At 39.2% G+C, this 15,035-nt stretch overlaps 1 protein-coding gene across 2 annotated transcripts; it reads left to right on the top strand.

Moving 5' to 3' along the window:
- The first annotated feature begins 344 nt into the window (after window positions 1–344).
- Window positions 345–13,240, top strand: LOC306877360 (splicing factor 3B subunit 1-like). Of its 2 annotated transcripts, XM_079429084.1 has the most exons (25): window positions 345–457; window positions 1,109–1,281; window positions 1,384–1,485; window positions 1,600–1,714; window positions 3,637–3,716; window positions 3,831–4,019; window positions 5,461–5,698; window positions 5,790–6,002; window positions 6,103–6,224; window positions 6,326–6,523; window positions 8,798–8,899; window positions 8,978–9,157; window positions 9,258–9,344; window positions 9,450–9,720; window positions 9,829–9,974; window positions 10,108–10,254; window positions 10,350–10,475; window positions 10,563–10,784; window positions 10,873–11,055; window positions 11,149–11,260; window positions 11,518–11,638; window positions 11,731–11,862; window positions 11,949–12,221; window positions 12,330–12,546; window positions 12,663–13,240. In XM_079429084.1, exons 1-25 carry the CDS (start codon window positions 349–351, stop codon window positions 12,819–12,821), a joined length of 4,017 nt encoding a protein of 1,338 aa, XP_079285210.1. In that variant the 5' UTR covers window positions 345–348; the 3' UTR covers window positions 12,822–13,240. The 2 variants fall into 2 exon arrangements, with proteins under 2 accessions (XP_079285210.1, XP_079285211.1); XM_079429085.1 differs by lacking the exons at window positions 345–457; window positions 1,109–1,281; window positions 1,384–1,485 and adding an exon at window positions 3,280–3,334 and having other exon boundaries at window positions 1,672–1,714.
- Window positions 13,241–15,035: the final 1,795 nt, after the last annotated feature.

Here is a 15,035-nt window from a genome sequence, read left to right as displayed (position 1 = left end):
CTCTGCTTCATTTAATTCCTGTAAACACATCTGTTTGAAACAATAAAGAGTATATGCTTTTATCTAAACCTTCTGTGTGGAACAACTCTTTTAGAAAACGATAGAAAGGAGGTGACGATAGAATAATTGGTAAATATCCAATTATTTTAATTGATTAATTAATTTAGTTAACCTGTATCTTGAAGTCTCTACTAAAAATCAACTCACAAAGACACCCACTTTACTATATTTCCACTTCTTAATCAGAGCGGGGGGTAGTCACTACTCCAGCGTGTTGACATTTACCAGCTGCGACGCCTAGTCTTTGGGCTCTGCGCATGCGCATTGTTTGTGTCGCAGGGTATGCGCATGCGCGTTCTCGTGAACGCAGCGGAGTCGGATGTGCAGTCAAAGGCCTTCCGGTATCGAGGCTCACACAACAGCAGGAAAATGGCGCAGATCGCCAAAACACATGACGGTAAATTCATTTTTCAAAGATTATTGGAGAATTTATTGATTTTTGTCGTTTATGTCTACGTTGCAGTTGGGGTGTCTGTTCTTTTCTAGTCCTAAAAAGTGGAATTAGCGAGAAAGAACTGAATTAAGGCCAGTTTGAGGTGGTGAATAGAATATGGCGTCTGATCGTTGAATAAACCTGGCCGTGGCGCACATGAGAAATATTAACAAATATTCTATCCGGATATTCGTCTTGTGGTTTATAGCAGAGTTAGTTGTAGCATTCGTTAAAGAAATACGTAAATATCTGTTTTTATTGCATAGAGTTTGTGTTAAAAATACGCTGGTTGAACGATTATGTATGGAAACCAAAATGGCGCTGCAAACACAGACCTTTAACTTTATAAAAAATCCAATCGAGTGGTTGTTTATATGTGAACTTATGTGTATAGTTGTTCCGTTTCTCGCCCCTCTAACTAAGTGTTTGTATTGTGCGTGTTTACGCACTCTTTTATTTATTAGTGGATCATGCTATGCATTTAAAACTGTATTCCACAGCATGACTACGTGTAACTGCAGTGTGTGATTTATGAGGCATATATGAATTATTGTTGCCAAATTATTTTAGTGTTCTGATCTCTGGTTGTTTTTATTTTGATTTTTTCTCTCTTAGACATTGAGGCTCAGATACTGGAAATCCAGGGGATGAAAGCTGCCCTGGTGGAGGGAGCTGAGCAGGGGGTTGGGCTTGATTCCACTGGATTTTATGACCAGGAGATCTACGGAGGAAGTGACAGCCGCTTTGCTGGATATGTGACATCAATTGCTGCTAACGAGCAGGAAGATGTAAGTGATAGCATAATACTCTAAATAGTTTTAGAAGGGCACATGTCAGCATGTGTAAGTTCTGCATGAAGGAGTTTCTGAACCCAACTATTTTTATTTCAGGATGATGAGGAAGATTCGTCCACAAGTCTGCTTGGACAGAAAAAACCTGGATATCACGCACCGGTTGCAATACTCAATTCCATTCCTCAGTCTGATGAGCAGGTAATTAACAGAAATTCCATCTTCAAATTCCAAACTTTTTTTAATGAAATGCATTTGTTTTAGGATATAAAAGATAACTGTCATCATACAATATTCTTTTTGCCCATCCTGCAGTATGATCCCTTTGCTGAACACAGACCACAGAAGATTTCTGACCGTGAGGATGAATACAAGAAACGCAGACAAAAGATGATCATCTCCCCAGAGCGTCACGACCCATTTGCTGATGGTAAATTTTACACCACTATTTTCCTCAGTTTATTTTATCTGTCCATGCCGATCAGTATTTACTCTTCTCATGAAGTTCCGGTCCAGACCAGTTTTGTTTTTGGTTAACCCTTCGAACACCACCCAACGACTTGCTCCCTGGATTCAACTGACCTGTCTCAGTAAGACACAAATCTTTTAATGGGATGTGCTGAGAACCAGTTATTTTTGATTCAGAGATTTAAATGAGTTGGGCAGCAAAGGTTTTGGGAGAGAGTTGTTTGGGTGGTGTAATTTGTCCCATCAGGACATAGGTTGCAGGTAGGTGTGTTGTTCGAAGGGTTAATGTACTTTTTTTGTGTGAAACAGGCAATACAATAGTCAGACACCTCAAACAGACACTTTTTATCAAATTTAATAATGCCAGAGGCTGCAGTGCACTTTGTGCAGTTACTGTCAATTTTCTTTTCACTTTTCTCTTATTCTGTAATACACTCTATATATTTGCCCAATGGCATGTTGGCTAGATACCCATGATGTGTCAAAGTAATGTTTCCAAAAAGAGTGGAACTCTAAATAATCTTGAGCCACTTCTGGACATACTTTACAATTTATTGTGCATATCGGTTGTAGTCTGTCACAAAACCTAGTGAAGCCAAATGTAACATCCAATAAAATGTTTTCCAGCCATTTAAGTTTCTTTAAACCTATGGCCTGTGGGTGCTGATGCTGGTACAAATTAGCAAGGAGTTTAGGAACTTCAGAACATGTTGCAACAGGCTGCACACACTCAAACTGCACCAGATGGGGTCAGGTTATGGGAGGGAATTGATTCTGGATCAGGCAAAACATCTTGCATGTAGACCCAGACAGAGGAAGCTTTACAAAACTGTTGTGTAAATATATTTCTATTTTATCAACATAAAATAGAGATATATCTATTGAAGAATCTGTGTACCAAGATTCCACAGGCCCATACTAACTGTCCTTAATTTCTCTCCTACAGCAGTACTGCTATGCCAGTCCTGTCTGCACTCTCTTAAGGGTGCAGCAACTCGTCCTGTGTAGGTTATGGTCAACAAAAAGCAGCGTGTTTAACAGATAAATCAAGACCGTAGTTGGTAGTTTTGCTCTGATGTGAGGCCAGAGGGTCTTTCAGGGGAATCCACCATGGTTTCACGAAACGATTTTTCTTTTTTTATGAAGTTATATATTATTTTTAAAGCCTCATCAAGGACAATTTTCTCTTCTCAACTTCATGTCCTCCCTTCTCATTTGAACTTTTCATACCAATCCATTGTAGATAATTATTTTTTTTTTTTAATTATATGCACAAGTATGCACAAATGTGCGTTTTTCCTTAATTTCTTTCTGATTAAATTTTTTTTAAGATTGTTATAATTCCCCAAAGTGTTCAGTGTCTCTGGCTGCAACACGTATAGTAGAATAAATTATAGTACAATTTTGCAAAGGTTTTTTTTTTTTTTTTTTGAAAAGTTACAAGAGCAGAACAGGTGGTATGCAATTGTGTGTGTGAGTTCAAACCCTTTTCCAAAGTGTTACTAATGGTAAAGAGAAATTTTCTAGGCTTCTTTTCTGCCGGTTGAAGTCTGACTGCAGAGGGACCCTTGGCACTGAAAGTGTACGTATTCTGGAGAGCGCAGCCCAGGACCCTGCATCAGTGATGGCTATATCCTCTCCTTATCTCCTCTTAAAAGCAACAGAAACCTCTTTGTACCTGTCTGTTCTTAATGTATGACTGTATTCTAAGAGTGCTTAGCTTTTATTGTCTAGGGTTGTTTTGTGTTCTGAGAGGATAGTAATTTAAACATTTAAGGCCATCTATTCAGGGACAGTTGACTGTAGTGCTTTGTGTGTGAAAATGCTGGTTTTGAGACTTACTTGGCTGACCGTCTCGCATTTTGTTGGTGCTCTTTCGCATAGGGGGCAAAACACCGGATCCCAAGATGCAGGTCAGGACCTACATGGATGTTATGAAGGAGCAACATCTGTCCAAAGAAGAGGTAAATAACATTGGCTTTTAGTGAAACTGTAAGTTGCTGGTGATTTAAAAAAAAAAAAAAGGTAAATTAAGAGATGTTCCTATCTGACCAAAGCATTCAATGTGTTTCCTCCAGAGAGAGATCAGGCTGCAGATGGTAGAGAAAGCAAAATCTGGAGAGCTGAAAGCAGTGAACGGCTCTGCTGCATCTCAGGCTGCTGGAGCCAAACGCAAACGACGCTGGGACCAGACAGCGGACCAAACCCCCAGCAATACCACACCCAGAAAAGTGTCCAGCTGGGACCAGGCAGATGGAGGTGCCGATGTGAGTCAATATTCTTTAACAGCTTTAGGGTTGCAACTAATGATTATTTTAACCTGTTAAACTTTGCCAGAGCGACGGTGCACTGAACACTTTGTTTGCATGTGTCATTGTTTTCTAATAGAATAAATGAAATGGGACAAAGTTAATCTTGGCAAACTATATATCATTCTGAAGGTCTAAGCCTCAAGCATCGACGACAGATCGTTGTTTTCCAATGGAAAGCTTATAAGGAATGTATTTGCTAAATTTTTTTAACAACATCCCAGCGAGCACTTTTAGTCCAGCGAAACAATAACGTTGTAATAAGGATGAATATTTCTTTGTTTACATTTAATTTCTTCGGGAGAGTTATTGTACGCTCAAAAACAGCGTCTCGGTGGTAAAAAAACAACAACACGGTGTTGTAGCATACAGTTTTACAAACAGAATGAGACCGTCCACGGAAAAAAAAAGTCTCAGAAAAGTGGAATATAGATTATTTGAATTTGGCGCGCTCTCCTGAGTGACGCACGCTGTGACGCAGCTGTCATCTGAGCGGGGCGTAACTTAGCGATCTGCCTTTTCCATAAAAAACTTTTTTTTTTTTCTTCACCATTTTTTATGTGTGTGTGTATTGTGTGGGGAATGTGGCCGTATCTGCATGATTATCATCTGTATGGACGCACGTCAGCGTGTGATTACTGACTATATGACCATGTCTGCCAATATCACTTCATGTCTGGCAATCAGAATACTTCAGTATACATACTATATACAAAGCAATTTTTTTTCCTTTTCTATTACTCAAATAATTTTTTTTTTTTTTTTTTTTTTTAGTGCTCAAATCACTTATATGATGTCTAAAATTCTGTCTTATTGTATAATTGAAACTATGCAGGAATATGTATAATGACTAAAATAGTTTGTATAATTCTGCAATACATTTGGTGGTTATTTTTCCTCAAACAGGGGGGTGGGAGGACTATAAATAGTTTCAGAAAAAATATTGCAGGAATCTAATTTTTCATGGTATCTTCTTCAAATTTGAAATATGAACTCATGAGACACGTGGCTTTCAATCCATTACTTTTCTGGATTGCTCCAGGACTTATTTCATGTATTTGTATATGAAATAAAAAAAACATTCAGTGTGGAAAAATATTTTTCAAGGCACGTCAGTGTCTATAACTATCTTTTTGAACATTATCAACTCTGGATGATGGATAGTAAAGCCATAGAGTGTCTTCTTTCCAAAGATACCAAATTTATTTGTGTAGCACACTTTGTCAGGAACTGTTACCGTTTTAATTTAGGTAGGTTATTTTCACCTGTGAGGCCCAAAATGGGGGGCGAAGGTTAACAGGTTAATAGATGATTACTACAATTAATTTGGGGGGAAAAAAATAATGTATATCTATATAGCTCATTATGTAATGCTAATCCTGTTCTTCTCTTTACCCAGACACCAGGACACACACCTTCCAACAGTCGCTGGGATGAGACACCTGGCCGTACCAAAGGTAGCGAGACCCCGGGAGCTACTCCGAGCACCCGTATGTGGGAACCCACACCAAGCCACACCCCAGCTGGAGCTGCCACGCCAGGTCGAGACACCCCTGGACATGCCACTCCTGGCCATGGAGGGGCCAATTCCAGTGTGCGCAAGAACCGCTGGGATGAGACACCAAAGACAGAGAGAGGTCTTATATTCTATCCAGTTTATGGTGCATTCACTAACAGTAGATATTTAATGCACAGTTATTTTAAATAATTTTATTTTGTGTGTTTCAGAGACACCTGGTCATGGCAGTGGCTGGGCTGAGACGCCACGTACAGACAGAGGAGATGAGTCAGTGGGTGAGACGCCCACCCCAGGTGCTAGCAAGAGGAAGTCAAGATGGGATGAAACACCAGCCAGTCAGATGGGCTCTTCAACTCCTCTGCTCACCCCTGGAAAAACCCCTCTGGGCACACCTGCTATGAATATGGCCACACCCACTCCAGGTACTGGACCGATAGTGTTGGTTGTTTCAATTGAAGTTAAAAACGGTGGTGTTTTTTGGGTGATTTGTAGAAGTTGCTGTAAAGTTTTAAATATATGTAGGTCACCTGATGAGCATGACTCCAGAGCAGCTGCAGGCTTGGCGTTGGGAGCGAGAGATTGACGAGAGGAATCGCCCATTGACGGATGAGGAACTTGATGCCATGTTTCCAGAAGGATACAAAGTACATAACTTTATTTTCGACAGAATACCATTACTTTCTGTCAGAAAATCTATTTGGTATTTTGCTATTGCTAACAGTTTTTCATCTGCCATTTTCCCTAGGTACTGCCACCACCAGCAGGCTATGTACCCATCCGCACCCCAGCACGCAAGTTAGCTGCCACCCCCACACCCATCGGAGGCATGACTGGCTTCCACATGCAAACAGAGGACAGATCTATGAAACAAGTCAACGATCAGCCCTCTGGAAACCTGCCCTTCCTCAAGCCAGATGACATACAGTACTTTGATAAACTGCTGGTAAGTCCCATGTACACCAGGAATCCCAGGGTTGTGGAAAACCTCGGATTATCTGGATGCTTTTTAAAAATAAATATTAGTATTTTAAAACATTACTAGAATGTTATGTATAATTAATAATAATAATTATTATTATTATTTAGGGCTGTCGCGATTTGTCGATTTTTAAAAATCCTCGACTTCATTTTGCTCACATCGACTTACTGGCAAAATACCCGAAGTGGCGCATTTCACTGACGAGAATCCATAAAACATGTTATTAGACTGTTTTCCAAGGCTGCAATCGCTGCATGATATATTAAACCCATTTTAAAAAATCATAATTAAGCATAATTGTGAATTCACAAACGCTACAATTTTAATTAAATAATTTGCATTCACATTTATGCATTTAGCAGACGCTTTTATCCAAAGCGACTTACATTGCATTCAAGTTGCAGTTTTTACATTTTATCAGCCCTTGCTTTCCCTGGGAATCGAACCCATGACCTTGGCGTTGCTAGCGCCATGCTCTACTATTTGAGCTACAGGAAAACCAATTGTATGCAATGCAGTTCTAATAGAGTATATGCGCTTTATTTACATGCGTGTAGGTTAAGTACATGCGTCTCACAGCGGCTCCGTTCACAATAGTTCCACAGGAACTGTTATTTACATGTGTGGAGCGTCTCAAACTCCATCTCTGCATGTTGTTGTGAGTTTGAGTTTATTATAACGTTCATCTGGGAACGGAACACGTTTTGATCTCCACATATTCATTTAGTTACAGTGGCTATAGCATTTCTGTCCTAAAGAAATGTCCAAAGATTAAAGATTAAGTGGACATTTGAATTAAATGGTGCTGGTGCAATTTTAAACAAGCATGAAATACGTTTTATTTCCAAATTCTTTTTTTTTTTTTTTTTTTCTATACTCTGTTTTAATGGTTAAATTGTATTAATCAAAAAGCCTGTCTAATTTATTTATTTATTTAAAAAAAAAATTAGTTTTCAGAAATACTGCACGTTTACATTTTCCTCCTAAATAAATTCTGGTAAATAATATTTCTGGTACTCCTTTAAAAAGTGTTTCTTGATTTATAATTTTATTATTGGTAGACTAGAACACATGGATATGTTGTCATTCTTACATTATAATACTGAACTTTGATTTCAGTGATATGGACTATGAGATGGACACTTGCTTCTTGCACTCTGTTGCACTTTCCTTTTGCTATAAAAAAAAAGGATTTCATAGAAATTTGGATTTCATTTTTTAATAAAATATTCTTAATAATAATTATTATTTTTGTGGGAAATTAATAGTTTACATTAATCGATTAATCAAAAAATTTGTCTATAGATTAATCCAAATAAAAATAGTCGTTAGTGGTAGCCCTATTATTAAGGTTATGAAAATAATTCTAGTAGTTGTAATAGTATTAGTTCATAATTAAATTTGTACATTTTATTAAGAAAATGTGAGCGGGTGCTTGCCGTGGCGCAGCTTGGCTCTAGGCAGTTACTTGGGTCTTCTGTGTGATTAGCGAGCCAACTCCCATGTCTGTGCAATGTTCTGGTGCTGAAATATGGCTTGTTTATATTGATTATATGGTTGCTAGGGTCTGGATAGGCAGTTGCCAGGGTGATAGAGACTACTTGGAAGTCTTGAGTCAAAATGGTCCACCTCCATATTTGATCCAGAGGTGTGGCCCATTCAATTTACTATACAGTTGTTGAGAGCTCATATGTCACTATGGTTTCCGTATTCAAGATATGGTCTTTTAATAGACAGGTGCTAGGGTGCTCTCAGTGGTTGCTAGGGCATTGCTAAACAGCTTCCATGGTAATAATTATTAAAGACTACTAGTAGACAATCGAAGTCAATTGAGTCCACCCTCATGTCTCTGTTATTCTGGTTAAGAGGTATGGCTCGTTCAATTTATTATATGTTGCTAGGATGGCCTTAATGATTTCTAGGGCATGGCTAGATTAGCAGGGTGATATTTAAAGAATGCTTGGCAGTCGTGAGTTGAAAGCCCACCCCCATGTCTCTACAATGTTCTGATCCAGAGATATCCTTCTTGTTTAATTTCATTCATGGATCTGTGACAGATGGTGGAGGAAATTTGTACAGAATTAAGTTTTTGAGATAGTAGTGATTCTTTGCTAGCACCACCAATTATCATTGTTAGAAGTAACAGCATTAGTAGTATTATCTACAAATGTAACAAATTTTTCTTTATTATACAGGTATGTTTTTTAATTTGACCAATCATTCAATCTTTGTTTGTAGGTCGAAGTTGACGAGTCCACCCTCAGTCCAGAAGAACAGAAGGAGCGCAAGATCATGAAGCTACTCTTAAAGATCAAGAATGGAACACCTCCCATGAGAAAGGTTAGTATCCTCTCTAACACTTAATGGACTGTAACACAATCTTGCAAGGATGATCTTTAACTAGCTCTCTCCTTTCAGGCTGCTCTTCGTCAAATCACAGACAAAGCCAGAGAGTTTGGTGCAGGACCCCTCTTTAACCAGATCCTGCCGTTGCTGATGTCTCCTACACTGGAGGACCAGGAGCGTCATCTCTTGGTGAAAGTCATTGATCGTATCCTCTACAAACTTGATGACTTGGTTCGACCATATGTCCACAAGGTAAGTCTGCATTGCATGTAAGCATTAATTTTAATACTTGGGTGGAAAAACGTATTAACCTTTCATGTGTCTTTTCTGACGTTCCTATATGTTCTTACAGATTCTTGTGGTGATTGAGCCCTTGCTGATTGATGAAGATTACTATGCTAGAGTAGAGGGTAGAGAGATCATCTCCAACTTGGCAAAGGTAAGATGGTCAATTTTAGTCGAGAACAGCAGCCCAGCAGTTGTTTAATTAATCTTCAAATTTTGTAGGCAGGCCTTAATCAAATCTGCATTTCTTCATTAACAGGCTGCTGGTCTGGCCACTATGATCTCCACCATGAGGCCTGATATTGACAACATGGACGAGTATGTGAGAAACACGACAGCTCGTGCTTTCGCTGTTGTAGCGTCTGCCCTGGGCATTCCATCTCTCCTGCCTTTCCTCAAGGCTGTTTGCAAGAGCAAGAAATCCTGGCAGGCTCGTCACACGGGTATCAAGATTGTACAGCAGATCGCTATTCTCATGGGCTGTGCTATCCTGCCCCATCTCCGCAGCTTGGTGGAGATTATCGAGCATGGTTAGTATAGCATTGTGGTCTCCATCTTTCTATATATGGGTGTACCAAAAGTCTTTTTTCATTGTCTGCTATTTAGGAAAGTCTCAAACTGTTGTTGTTTTTCCTCAGGTCTAGTGGATGAGCAGCAGAAAGTGCGAACCATTAGTGCTCTGGCTATTGCTGCCCTGGCTGAAGCTGCTACACCATACGGTATCGAGTCCTTTGATTCTGTGCTGAAACCTCTTTGGAAAGGTATCAGGCAACACAGAGGCAAGGTGAGCATGTGCTTGGTCAATGGAATATTGAAGTCATTTTATTTGTACTGTTTGCTTGCAGACTTTTTGGGCTGCAACCCAAACATTGTCAGATTTTTAGTAAATACATTTTTAACTATTTGTGTTGTTTTAGGGTCTTGCCGCCTTCTTGAAAGCCATTGGATACTTGATTCCTCTTATGGATGCTGAATATGCCAACTATTACACCAGAGAAGTGATGCTTATCCTTATTCGAGAGTTCCAGTCACCTGATGAGGAAATGAAGAAGATTGTCCTCAAGGTGCATTAAAAAACTATTCAGAAGGATTAAAAATGTAATGTCTAAAACGTTTTAGGCTAAACTTTTTTTATTTATTTATTTATTTTTTATTTCAGGTGGTGAAGCAGTGCTGTGGCACAGATGGTGTGGAAGCCAATTACATTAAAACAGAGATTTTGCCCCCCTTCTTCAAACATTTCTGGCAGCACCGAATGGCATTGGATAGGCGCAACTACAGACAGGTATGTGAGATCTTCACATAATTAGAAGTAACGTTAACCATGAGTAATATGCATTTAATCTCATTTGTCTTTTTACTTGTGTAACAGTTAGTGGACACTACAGTGGAGCTGGCCAATAAGGTTGGGGCAGCTGAGATTATTTCCCGTATCGTGGATGACTTGAAGGATGAAGCTGAGCAGTACAGAAAAATGGTCATGGAGACCATTGAGAAAATCATGGGCAACCTGGGTGCCGCTGACATTGATCACAAACTGGAGGAGCAGCTTATTGATGGAATCCTGTATGCCTTCCAGGAACAGACCACTGAGGTGAGTTGTTGGACTTTGCTGCATATAAAATGTCCTGCTGCTGTTGTTATATGATCATCTTACATCATAATCTTGCCTGCATCCCCAGGACTCTGTGATGCTGAATGGCTTTGGTACGGTGGTAAATGCTCTGGGTAAGAGAGTTAAACCGTACTTGCCTCAGATCTGCGGTACAGTGTTGTGGCGTCTCAACAACAAATCCGCTAAAGTCCGTCAACAGGCTGCTGACCTGATTTCTCGCACAGCGGTGGTCATGAAGACATGCCAAGAGGTGAGGGGGGCATTATGTACATTTATGGACTGGCTAAACAAAAATACTGATACTGCTTACTAATATATATCTTGCTCTTATATTTCCGTGTAGGAAAAGCTGATGGGCCATTTGGGTGTGGTGTTGTACGAGTATCTGGGAGAAGAATACCCAGAAGTGCTGGGTAGCATCCTTGGAGCCCTTAAAGCAATTGTCAATGTTATTGGTGAGTGTTGGTCAAAGTGCTTCATTACTGGTGTTTGCTGTTGCATCTAAGCCCTAACTCAAATTTTGTTCACTGTTTGTTTGTAGTGATGCACTAACGTGTCTACAACCAAAAATACTGAAAGTGATTTTTAATTTTTTTTTTTTTGTTCATTTTTGGATTCTCATTTCAAAAAATCATTTCAGTGCATCACATACATTTGAGCTATTTCTACTTCTTTGCTTGCTTTTATAATTGTGTAAATGTCCCGTTGGCAGGTATGCACAAGATGACACCACCTATTAAAGACTTGCTTCCACGTTTGACTCCAATCTTGAAGAACAGACATGAAAAGGTGCAGGAGAACTGCATTGATCTAGTGGGCAGAATCGCTGACAGGTCAGTTCTACAGTTCCCTGCAGAATTTGAGCTATTAACATTTGAAATATTTTGATAATGCCTCCTTAAACGCATCATCGTGTCCTTTGCAGGGGTGCAGAGTATGTGTCTGCCAGGGAATGGATGCGCATCTGTTTTGAATTGCTAGAGTTGTTGAAAGCCCACAAGAAGGCTATCCGCAGAGCTACTGTCAATACTTTCGGCTACATCGCCAAGGCCATTGGGTAAAACACAGAATTCTTCTCAGCATTCCAGAATGTGTCAGAGGTTTGAAAATGTAGATTTTTCACGTCTGTTCTTAAATCTCTAGTCCTCACGATGTGCTGGCCACGCTGCTGAACAATCTGAAGGTGCAGGAGCGTCAGAACCGTGTGTGCACAACTGTAGCCATCGCTATCGTGGCCGAGACCTGTTCGCCGTTCACCGTGCTTCCTGCTTTGATGAACGAGTACCGTGTTCCTGAGCTTAACGTTCAGAACGGTGTCCTAAAGTCTCTGTCTTTCCTGTTTGAGTACATCGGTGAAATGGGCAAAGATTATATCTATGCCGTCACACCTTTGTTGGAGGATGCTCTGATGGACAGGTAAGCTGGGAAAGGAATTACTGCTTTTCACAATAGAGTTGCCAATTAAAACATGCAGATTGTTTTCAGTTGGCCTCTATAACATCCTGTATTTGCTCTCTTTTGCAGGGATCTTGTACACAGGCAGACAGCCAGTGCTGTGGTACAGCATATGTCTCTGGGAGTGTATGGCTTTGGCTGTGAAGATTCTCTCAATCATTTGCTCAACTATGTTTGGCCAAATGTCTTTGAAACCTCCCCTCATGTTATCCAAGCTGTCATGGGGGCCCTTGAGGGTCTGCGGGTGGCAATTGGACCCTGCCGCATGCTGCAGTATTGCTTGCAGGTACATTTTACTCTTCCAGCATAGAATCTGCACACTTTTTATAAAATGTTTTTTCATTGACTTGTAAAGATCTAAAGGCCCAATGTTTTTTGTTGTTTTTTTTTCTCCCTTAATAGGGTTTGTTCCATCCTGCTCGCAAAGTGCGTGATGTGTACTGGAAGATCTACAACTCCATCTACATTGGCTCCCAGGATGCACTGATTGCACATTATCCTCTTGTCTACAATGATGAGAAGAACTCATACGTTCGCTTTGAGCTGGAGTACTTCTTGTGAATATAACTACCCTTACATGTGCACTCTCTCTTTTCTCCTATATCTGTGTCTAATTCATGGTTTATAGGACTTGGTCCATTTTTTTATGTTCTCTGGTAGGTTACAACCAGTACCACAAATTCTGTGGTATAAAATTTATTTCTTATTAAAGAACAGAAAAATGTTGAAAAAAAGAGTGTTAAACGTGACGCTTTTAGGTCTTTGGATTAGACTTTTCTGTTTTTACGGCGTGGCACCATGCACAGTGACAGTAAAGATAGTAGCAGAGTTTCTGAGGAATGTGATTTATCTTCAGTAAATCTTTTAACTAGAGACTTGTGTCCTGATCTGTCAAGCCCCCTCTCTCGCTCAGTCACACATCTGTTCTTATTATAATGTTGCTTAGTTTGGCTGAATAAACATTTGTGTATTAAAAGTCATTGGACTTGTCATTTGTTTTTAGTACAACCAAAAGTAGTCCTGATCTTATTTTATCTACACTTTCAGTATTAAAATCCTCAATGTCGTCTGATTTAAAAAAAATAAAAATAAAAAATCAAGCTTTAAAATTTGCTAAATTGACTGGAAATTTGAAAATTAAATCAGGCTGCAGTGTGAACTAAGACCTTTTAATCAGGGGATATTCCTAGCTTTTACATGTAGTACAATGCCATGTTAAACCTAAGGAAGGCTCTTGGGTTGAATGCATTTTGTTTGCTTATTTCCCACATTCTGCTTAGACACAACAAAGAAGATGTAAAGGGGAGATTGTCATTTGTGATTTTGCACAAACATGAGGGTCCTGGAGTTTCTCAGTCTGCAACAATGTGAGACCATACTTTAGAGATTTTCAGATATAATTGATAATTTTTACATCCACCCTTTCAGATCTTTTCCATGAAGTCAATGGGCTGCTTTGGACTGCAGTGCTTGTGCTGATCATGACTGAAAATATTCTCTTGAATATTTGCTTTGACAGTGATCCTTGACTGTTAACTTTAAATTAAATACTTATTTGGGTCAAAAGCTATAGCCTTTTGCCTAGAAAACTACATTTTGGACTATGTCCTGGAATGTGTTTGAACTGACTTGAACCTCTCAGTTTTCATTAAATATTAAAATGTGTACTTTCTTTATAGTATCCTCTTGTGTAAACGCCTCTTCCCGTGGTCTCCTTTTGACCCATCAGCCCAAACTCATGACTTTTTAAATATAGCTTCTGTATCAATCAGTCTCTCTCTCACACACACACACACACACACAGAGACAGTCTGTTAGGTGATGTCATCCAGCAAAGGACGAGCAAACACTGATATTTGCTTCCAGGGACATTGTGGGGAAGTTTCTGTTTTCCATTTCTTTAAGAATGTAGAGCTGTCATTTATTAACTCCACAGACTATGATACAAATATAGAACAGCAGCAAATAAACTAAATTTCAAGTTTCAAAAGCTAATCGCATTAAAGTGGTGAATTGCAATCTTCCATCTAAGTGTAAATCCTAGGGTTCAACAAGAACTTTCACTAAATAACTTTGACAGTTATAAACTGTACAATGCTTCCTGACCTTCACACTTATTTTATCTGGGTTTTAATAATTGACAGTAAATCGAATTTCAAGCAAATCGAATCTTACTGAATTGCTTTTTTTGTTTTGTTTTGTTTTTCCAATAATTAGTGTTCCTTGAGTATTATGTTAGGACAGTGCTGGGCAGGATACAGTAATACATTCTCTCTTTACCTTTGAACAAGCTACAAAAATAATTTTTGACATTGTTATACCTAAGGAATTATTTAAATTGTAAAAGAAATCTATATATACTCTGAAGGATATGATATCTGTATTCAGTGAGTAATCAGAGAGAATTAGATTAGTGTACTGAATCATTTTAGTGAATCAGTTAGCTCCGACAGTTCGGTTCACAAAATGATTCACGTATTGGAGTCATCGCTCACTATGACCGAATCATTAAACAGAACTGATTCATTAGAATGATTCATTCGTGCGTCAGACTAGCGGGGGGAGGAAGTTCGGAAGAACTGACAATCCTGTGCATCAGATACAGAGGGGGAAACGAAATTACGAATCCTACTATGGTGATGCAATAGTTCATGAATATTAATTATGTTGTGATGACGTTGCTTTCTAATCCCCTCGAAGCATCCAGTCACACATCCTAATTTATATTCATGAAACAGTAGTTAATTCATAAATCCGCAGCAGCAGTCGTTCATT

The sequence above is a fragment of the Barbus barbus genome (genome assembly GCF_936440315.1).
Source record: "Barbus barbus genome assembly, chromosome: 11".
Classification (NCBI taxonomy): Eukaryota; Metazoa; Chordata; class Actinopteri; order Cypriniformes; family Cyprinidae; genus Barbus; species Barbus barbus.
Note: the sequence above shows the minus strand (reverse complement) of the source record. Positions and strands in the feature narration are given on the sequence as shown.

Coding starts and splice junctions, on each gene's coding strand:
- LOC306877360 (XM_079429084.1), top strand. CDS start 349: ATGCGCGTTCTCGTGAACGCAGCGGAGTCGGATGTGCAGTCAAAGGCC. Junction 6,225..6,325: donor TGTTTCCAGAAGGATACAAA/GTACATAACTTT, acceptor CATTTTCCCTAG/GTACTGCCACCACCAGCAGG. Junction 11,639..11,730: donor GTGGGCAGAATCGCTGACAG/GTCAGTTCTACA, acceptor TGTCCTTTGCAG/GGGTGCAGAGTATGTGTCTG.